This window comes from Pteropus alecto, unplaced genomic scaffold (assembly GCF_000325575.1).
Source record: "Pteropus alecto unplaced genomic scaffold, ASM32557v1 scaffold113, whole genome shotgun sequence".
Classification (NCBI taxonomy): domain Eukaryota; kingdom Metazoa; phylum Chordata; class Mammalia; order Chiroptera; family Pteropodidae; genus Pteropus; species Pteropus alecto.
The window spans coordinates 7,252,950-7,261,295 of NW_006433949.1; the positions used below are offsets into that span (position 1 = coordinate 7,252,950).

Sequence of the window (8,346 nt, forward strand, 5' to 3'; positions counted from 1 at the left end):
GTAAGCTCATTATACATTTACATGGTGCAGGCCTGTCATGCACCCTTCATGCTCATACTTGGATATTGAAACTACTCAGCGGGGGAAGGGAGGGGAGGGAGCCAGGCCTAAGGGCTCCAGAGTTTCAGAGGGGGATGGGAGTGACTGGGGTCTGGGACCTTCCCAGGGCATCAGTTCAGGAAGGAGGAGCAGGCATCACTCTCAACAGTTATCCACTGTCATGTTGGCTGTTGTCCATCACTTTCTCCTAATTACAGAGGAAAGGAGTTGAGTGCCGGTGGTTAGAATTTTGGATAAATCGGAGGCTGCTTTGTCTAGAAGCACATAGACGTAAATCAACGTTAGAGTCAGAGTTGCATATCTTGTCCTTGCCCATTCTGAGACTGTTCTAACCAGTGATGCTGTCTTCTTTTTTTGGCAGTAATCCAGTCCCTCATAGCACTGGTGAACGACCCCCAGCCCGAGCACCCCCTTCGGGCTGACCTAGCTGAAGAATACTCTAAGGACCGTAAAAAATTCTGTAAGAATGCTGAAGAGTTTACAAAGAAATATGGGGAAAAGCGACCTGTGGACTAAAATCTGCCGCGATTGATTCCAGCGAGTGTGAGCAGAGCCCCCAAGCAGTGCACTCAGACATCCCGCAAAGCAGGACTCTGTGGAAAATTGACACGTGCCACCGCCTGGTGTTTGCTTGTGGCAGTTACTAACTTTCTACAGTTTTCTTAATCAAAAGTGGTCTAGGTAACCTGTAAAGAAAGGATTAAAAATTTAAGATGTTCTAGTTCTGCTTTCTTTGTTTTAAAAATCACTGCTTCAGTCTACTTTAAAAGAATGGTGTTTTTTTCCTTGTCCAAATTTATCCAAAATTTCAATTTACATTTAGACCTTAAGGTTTAAAAAAAAAAAGGTTGTGGTTCCCTTTCTTCCCCTGCCCTTGCCAACTCCTACTTTCTTGCATTCAGTTTATTTTTCACTCATTCACTTCTCCAGACCCAGGCCCTGCCTGCTCCACAAAGGAGAAGAGACAGTTCTGTCTTGTCTGGTGGCTTCTCTTCTCCCGTGTTGCACTGCCCAGTGTGGGAGTTGGTTCTCCTGGCTACAATTTATAGCATCCTTTTAAAAATTTAAAAACAAAGCACCACCACTACCACCACTCCCTAAAAAAAAAGCTGTGAAACGGGAGGCCCAACTCTTATGTAAAAATCTGGCCAGTGTTACCACAATAACGATTAAATGGCAGCCCTGATGTCTGTGTGTGTGATTGAACTCCAGCCTGGCCTGGCCTGCTTGGGGAAACCCTGCAATATCAGGTCTGTGGCCTGCCAGCCAGAGGACAATGTGCACTTGTGTGAGGAATTTCTCACCAGAGAAGCTCCTGAGGTCAAAGGTTGATGCTCCTCCCTGCAGCCATTTTAGAAGATGTGCTGGTAATTGCAGACAACGCTAAAGCCAGAATATCCATTTGAAATTCCACGTTCACCTGTCACCAAGCTCCATCCGAATGTGCCACGGAGCTCGCTCTCCAATTCCTCAGTGCAGCAGCCCCACCGCGGCCCTCCCTCAGCACGGTTTGACCTTTTGCGGGGTTGGAATTGGCAGGACTCGGCTATAGCCAGCACCAGTCTGGGGTTACTGGTGCCCTGCTGGCCCCTTCCTTCGGAGCAGCTGGCCAGGCCAGCCCAGGAACAAGACGGCCTTCCCTCTCCCTCTGGACTCACAGCCTTTGCAGAGTCAAGCTCCACTTGAAGCTCTCTCAGTAATATCCTTTACATGTGTTTTATGTACAAAAACAAAAACATTTGTTTTGACTGCCTTTTTTTGTAGAAATAAAAATTGACCTTAGAATTTATCATCAGATGAACTTGTAAGGATTTGAATGTTAATGTCTTTTTCAAAGCAAGTGGGACTTTCCCTGAAATAGTAGAGAATACATGTCACTGACACCCAGAGGAAAGCTGATGATCCAAATGCCATGCGTCACCAACTCTGCTTCTGCCACTGGTGGCTTCCCTTCTTGGCTCTCAGGGGGAGTAGATCCTGTGCAGAAATGACTTCAAGAAACTTTGCTTTGTTTTCATTTTAGTTCTAAAACTTGAGCTCTTTCCAGAGCTTATGACCTGTAAGACAGCTTGGTTTTACCTATGCAGAAGTGAGAGTGATGGGTAAGTCGGGCAGCATAACGTTTAGTTGTCTAGGTGTGTGGCCCCTGTGGTGTGTCAATGAACTTGGCTTCTTTAGTCCTAGGTACTCAGGGGGCATGTTCTGGAGACTTCGGTGTGCCCATTATGGCAAGAGCACTGGGCCAGCATTTCCACATCTGTCTCTTAATTAGCAGAATGGTGACGGTGGACTTTATTTCACTCATACACAGATTTGTAATAAAATGCCAAATTCTGTCAGAAGCTATCCAAATAAGCTACCATCTGTTATCTTTGCTTCTCTGAATCCAGAATTATTGCCATTCTTGGAAACTTTCCCATTGCTTCGTGTTTCTACAAGTGTAGCTCTGCCTGCCTGTCACTCCTCACTGCTCACCAAAGGAGAATAGCTTTGTCAAAGCCGGCAGCCCCCCAGGGGACTCTCAGCCCTGGCATTACACCCCATGATTTGCTCCATTCAGGAAGGCCTGGTCCCAGGAAGGCTATGGGTGGTCCCTCCTTCAGGCCTGGGCAACTGGATAAGCTGGGCTGCCACCAACGAGTTCAAGGTGGTCACCTAGCCCTCCAAGCAGGCTTTGAGCATGCTGGCAGGCAGCCCTGGCAGCTCCACAACCAAACAGCTGGGTCCTCTGGGGGAGAAGAGAGCTGTTGGGCTGCCACCACTGACCCGAGCCCACTCAGGAATTCACAGCCGCCTGATCCAAAGTGTCCCAGGTCTTCCCCCTCCTCCCTGCCCTTGCCCCACATGGCAGAGAATAGGCTTTCTAAGATGCTGTGATCCCGTTCTGCTGCCCTTAATAAAAATGCTCTCCGACACTGTCGTGGTTGTGTGGGTTTCTTCCTTACTGGTGGAGGACAGTGCCAGGGGCCTGTGCTCTCAGAGACGGGGATAGCAGGTCATCGGGCTTCTGGTCTCCTGCAGCTTCTGCCTGCTCCTCTCTCCCCGTGCCCAGCCTCCAAAAGAGGCACGCAGGGATGTTCCAGCCTTCCCCGAGCGAAGCAGAAAAGGCTGGAGAGTCCAGACTATTGAGATCTGCAGTGGGACCCTTTGAGTATCTGAGGGATCACCCTACTAGAGGGACAGCACCTCTGCGTGTATTCATCACTTCGGTCCTGCCAGCTCCAAGAGTGATATCCACATTTAGCAGAGGAGCAAGTTGGCCATCCTGATCAAAGTCATGGAACTAATGAGGGTGTGCCTGAGGGTGGGGCTATGCCATTTTCTCAAAGGTTCCAGTCAGAAACGCCTGAGTCCCCAGAACAGCAGACTGCTAAGGTGCTGACTCAGCCCAAGGCCCAACTGGGGCCCTGACACTATTTTCAGTCAGTCAAATTCCTTGCCTGTAATTTGACACCGGCTGAGACCAGGCCTGTCCTGTCAGCCAGGTGGGCAGGTTTCTGGGAGAGACTATCTGAGGTGTCATTTTACCAGGAAGCAAGGAGCAAGCCTTTCCTTTGATTATCTGGTCTGGGTACTCTGCCACATCCCAACACTTTATCCTCTGTAGCTCAGGACAACCCATGGGTACCATTATCCCTATTTTCACAGGAAACGGGTTCAGTGACAGCCAAGGACACCTGGCCTGTGTTCTTACAGTCTGGCTCTTGTTGCATTCCACTATCTGACCCAATGGAAGGCAAAGCCAGAGATGATCTGAGTTCTTCCTGCCCCTTCTGCACTGGCTTCTCTTTGCTTCCCTCATGAAATGTGGGGGTGTGGCACCAACCTGTGGAGCAGAGCTGAAGTTGGGACTTTAACATAGTGCATGCCCTGACCAGTACTTGATTAATAGCCAATTCTGGATGATTGGAAGTGTTTTTGCTTGCAAACTGGACTCCTGAGGGCACCATGTGGGCCTCGGGATCAGAGCAAAATGACTACCCAACACTGCAGAGGCATAACCAAAGCCCAAGGAAGGAAGTTATTTCCTCTGGACAATATTCCCTGACCTCTTCAGGCTGGGTTAGGAACTCCTCTGACCCCACACTTAGCTGTGTGTTCCTTTCGCTACCCCACTGCATCCTGGATGACACCAACTGTTCCTGTGTAGCCAACTGAGCTCCTCACAGGCCGGGCTGTGTCCCAGCACCCAGCCCTGGCCTGGCACAGAGCAGACCCTCAATATGTGACTGACAAATGAGTGGATAATAGTAAACCCTTTGCCTAAGCCACCCAGCCAACAGCAGGTTTGGCATAATAATACCCCCGTCTCCTTGGTGGGTGGGGCACCAGTAACCAGCCCCTCAATGGGCCCTGCGCCACCTATGGCCCTCTTCTCTTACTACCTTCTCTCCATTTGTGAGATGGAACTCGGTCTCCTGTGTATCCTCTCGGGTTGGCCATGCTCCCTCTCTTCTCTCCACTGTTAAACACTCATCCCCAGGGCTGATCCGGGCCTTCATCTCTGGTCATCCCTCTCTCCTTCCCTGGGTGACAGTAGCCACTCCTACAGCTTCATCTAACATCTGTGCAGGCCCCCAAGTCTCTCCTGTCCACCTACGCCTCTATCCTGAGAATCAGAACTACACAGCCAGCTGCCTCCTCCTCCTCCTCCTCAGTACAGCAGAACCCCCCGCAAAGGAGGTGGCCCTGTACCAACAGGCTGCCTTCAGGCCACCCCTGCCAGCTCAATCCAGAAGCTTGCAGGAGTGTGGCCAGACCCCAGTGGGCTGAGGAAAGAAGGTGAGGGTGAGGCAGCAGAAGATATCAAACTCAGTAATTCCAGTTCTCAGACATGGATGGAAGGAGGAAAGGGCCAGTGCCTGGAAGAGTCAAGGTCAAGAAAAGGTTAGGATGGAAAATGGAGGAAGAAAAGCGGAAACTGAATCCACAGTCAAGGATAGGATGAGGGGCAGGAGGGCAGGAACATGATCCCCCCTCACTGCTTCAGAAAGCTGCATATTCTTCAAGGCTGCCTAGGCCAGGACAGAGCTCTGTTGGCACCTGATTCCATGCCTGGCACAGTGCATAGAAAATACATAAACAGGTAGCTTCGAATCCCTGCTCTGCCACGCCCACCTCTAGGTCTGCAAAAGGAGGACATTGGTGCCTGCACACAGGCACTAACATGAGACAAGAAGGACCATTTGATGTTCCATCTGCCTTTCCATCCTCTAGAGCAGGGTAGGACTCCCTGTGCTCCAGAGAACTCCTTGCCCTCTTCCCCACCTGTTCCCTGAATCTCCAGGTCCAAGCCACATGGGCTTCAGTCACAGGGCATCCACACATCACTAGTCCAGTTTGGAATCCAGGATCTCATTTCCACAGAAGACTTCCCTCCTGGAAAAATTTCAATGAACTCCTCTGAGCTTGCAGGACTTCCTCAGATCTGTCCCCTAGGATGGCAAAAGGCTGCTTACTTAGAACAGGTGACTTCTTTTTAAATAAAAATTGAGATGATAATATACCTCACAAAAAGTAGACTGGTGAGATATCCCCCTTCCTACCCCAAATAATAAAATCTAAACATGAATGAAAGTAGACTTTGGAAGTTTTCTGAAATAGCGACCTGGTTTGGGCCCCAAGGGAGTTGCTTTTGTCCATTCGTGTGTCTGCGAAGGTTTTCTGGGCACAGTTTTAAATCATCCAAGTTTACAAGAAACATGTTATTTTATTAATACAATAATTTCTCCCCACTACACCTAAACAAGATGCTTACATGGAAACATAAAGGGCATCAAATGTTTGGCAGGCCCCAGGCCCAGATGTCACAGCTTGACCCGCCTGCAGCCAAGAGGGCTTGCTGAAGCTCTGGCCACCACTATTGCGTCATGAGGATATGGGCATAGAGGTAACATCGTTCTGCCCAGGGAAGTCACAGAACCCATTCAAGGACCTGGTCTGGGGCTGTGCCAAAGCTCCATCCTTGCCCCTTCCTGAGCACCAAGACATTAGTTCTTGGTTGTCAGGGTCACAGTTGGGAGGGCTCCAGGAAGGTTTCCAGAGTGGCTTCACCAGGGACCCCCTCCCCTGGTCTTTTGGAGTCTAGATCATGGAGGGCGCAGAGCTGCACGCCATCCTGGGCAAGCCGGGCCCGCAGTGTGGGTTCTGTGAGGACATGCAGCTCATGCAGCCGCTCCCAAGAGCAGGAAAAGGCATCAGGGCCCTCACCGCAGCCCCCAGCCGGAGGCACACTGGGGTAGCCTGGGTGGGCCATCAGCTCCGCTGTCAAGGAGTGGCCTGTGGGTGTACCTTCCAGGGCCCGGGCCAGAGCCCCCGACACACGGTGAACCGACATGTGCCGGCCACAGGTACTCAGGCCCACGAAGGCATCGGTCCACCTGTGGATACCTGGGTATCAGAGGAAGGGACTGGCAGGCAGGACAGTGTCAGGAAGGGCTAGGAAGCGGGCGGGAAGGATCTGGGGTGGAGGCACCGCTGGGCGAAACCCGACTCCCTTTGAGCTGGCCAGGTGAATGTCCATCTAGACCCACTGGGACCTAGGCCGGGCAGGTGGCAGGGCATGCGAGTAGGGTGGGAGAAGGCTCACCTTAGGCCGCGGCGGGAGAAAGGACCTACAGCGGCACTGGCGTCGTGTGCCACAGCGCAGGCGAAGGCCCGCGCAGGAGCCTCGAGCCATGTGCAGCCGCCTATTCCTCGCTCCAGAGGTAGCCTTGTGAAGCGCACCCCGTGGGCCTGCAGCGCCTCAGCGAACACCTGGCACACGCCTGAGAATGGGGTGAAGTCAGGAAGGGGCATGTCTCCCCAACTGCGACCCTCTCCCTGCCTGGTACCACCAACCCACGCACCTGGGAGCACGTGCACGTGCTGGTGCCCGTCCACATGAGTGGGATTCCTGCCCAGTAATTCCTGGAAGCGGCTCAACTGGGCCTCCAGTTCTTCCCTCACCTGGAAGGAGAGGACGATAGGCACCTTGAACGTCCGGGCTCAGTGACCGAGGAGGACCCCTCCCTGCACCTCCAACTGACTGCTTCAGTGTTGGAACCAGGGAGGCATCTAGCTTCCGCTCCTGCCCCTGATGGCGTCACCCTATCTCGGGACGGAGCCTTGGGGGTGGGGGGAATCATCCTTTTGCAGCCGCATTTCCGCACCTGGGACAAGGCCACGTCTCCGGCCGCCACCGCCTCGCGGAATCCCATCTTGCCCAGGAAGAAGCCTTCGGGGCTGAGCAGCGATGAGGTGCCGCGGCGGGCCGGGCCCACGGGGCGGCCCTCGGACAAGTTGGCGTGGAGGCCGGTGGGAATTTGGTGCCTGCGGGCCGAACGCAAGCGGGAGCACTGGCGGCCGCAGGGCGTTGGCGCCCCAAGTCCGCCCTGACCCTGTAGGGGGCCGCCGCTCACCTGCGGGCCAGCTCCGCCGCGCTCTCCGCCGCCGCGCCATTGACCAGCAGGGACGCGCTGGTCACAGCCCCCGCCAGGAAGGCCTCTACGATGCCCTCATCCCGCCGCGGGCAGTAACCAAAGTCATCTGCAGTGATCACCAACCGCACGCGCGGCCTGGCCATCTCTGCCTACGCCCGCGGCTGGGGACCTGAGGGGAGTGGACAGTCCAGGCCCGCCCCTAAACACTGCCCAAGACCCCGCCCCGACGCACACACCACGACACACCAGCACCTCGCCTTTGTTCTCGCCACCTAGCGGTCCCGCCTTGGCCCTGCAACGACCTCCCACCACCACCTCCACACAGTGTGCACCGCCATAACCTGACCACGGTTCCACTTATTAATGCGAAACTTTCGGTGACTGCAAAAATGATATTTAATATGAAAAATACAGAGAAAAAGTCCTGAATAAAAAAATCTCTTACGCTTTCCAGAGATCACCACTGTTAACTTCTTGGGTAGTGTCCTTCCAATATTTTTGCTAAGCAAATAGACACAATTCTTCTTCACCCCCACCCCCAAGTTTTTTGTGTTTTGAGAAATAATGATCAAATTAGTTATCTCATTCTTTTAATTTTTTTGATAGTGACTATGAACTTTTTCATGTTTTTATTCTTTGTATTTCTTTTTTACAAAATTGCCCATTTGTCTTTTCCTGATTTTTCTAAAATAAGGCTTTTTTTGTGATTTGTAAAAGCTCTAAACAATAAGAAAATGAAAGAAAACATGTAATGCCAGTGGCTTCGTTTGAGAAAGCATTAGCCCCTGCTTCCCTCTCTTGAGCTCTGTGCAAGAGGTTACATTCATAATCTTATTTTTTTCTCTGTGGTCCAGAGAAGCTTTCC

The 8,346-nt window shown here is 52.2% G+C and overlaps 2 protein-coding genes across 4 annotated transcripts in view; one reads left to right on the forward strand and one right to left on the reverse strand.

The window, feature by feature from the left end:
- The window catches only part of UBE2L3 (ubiquitin conjugating enzyme E2 L3), a 45,775-nt gene extending 43,920 nt beyond the window's left edge, over positions 1–1,855 (forward strand). For all 3 annotated transcript variants that reach the window (XM_006908655.3, XM_025044489.1, XM_015586843.2), the window contains one exon: positions 422–1,855. In XM_006908655.3, the coding sequence (XP_006908717.1) occupies positions 422–576 (155 nt within the window). In that variant the 3' untranslated portion in view covers positions 577–1,855. The remainder of the gene's footprint in view (positions 1–421) is intronic.
- A 3,895-nt stretch (positions 1,856–5,750) lies between these two features.
- Positions 5,751–7,671, reverse strand: YDJC (YdjC chitooligosaccharide deacetylase homolog). The gene is made up of 5 exons (XM_006908656.3): positions 7,461–7,671; positions 7,212–7,371; positions 6,909–7,008; positions 6,650–6,827; positions 5,751–6,440 (listed from the first exon to the last, which is right to left on the reverse strand). Exons 1-5 carry the CDS (start codon positions 7,622–7,624, stop codon positions 6,071–6,073), a joined length of 972 nt encoding a protein of 323 aa, XP_006908718.1. The 5' UTR covers positions 7,625–7,671; the 3' UTR covers positions 5,751–6,070.
- Positions 7,672–8,346: the final 675 nt, after the last annotated feature.

Bases quoted from the DNA above. Each gene is read 5' to 3' on its own strand.
- YDJC (XM_006908656.3), bottom strand. From the start codon at position 7,624: ATGGCCAGGCCGCGCGTGCGGTTGGTGATCACTGCAGATGACTTTGGT. The intron at 7,009-7,211 runs GTGCGGAAATGC...CTCTCCTTCCAG, and splicing joins GAGACGTGGCCTTGTCCCAG to GTGAGGGAAGAACTGGAGGC. The intron at 6,441-6,649 runs GTGAGCCTTCTC...AGGTATCCACAG, and splicing joins TTCTCCCGCCGCGGCCTAAG to GTGGACCGATGCCTTCGTGG.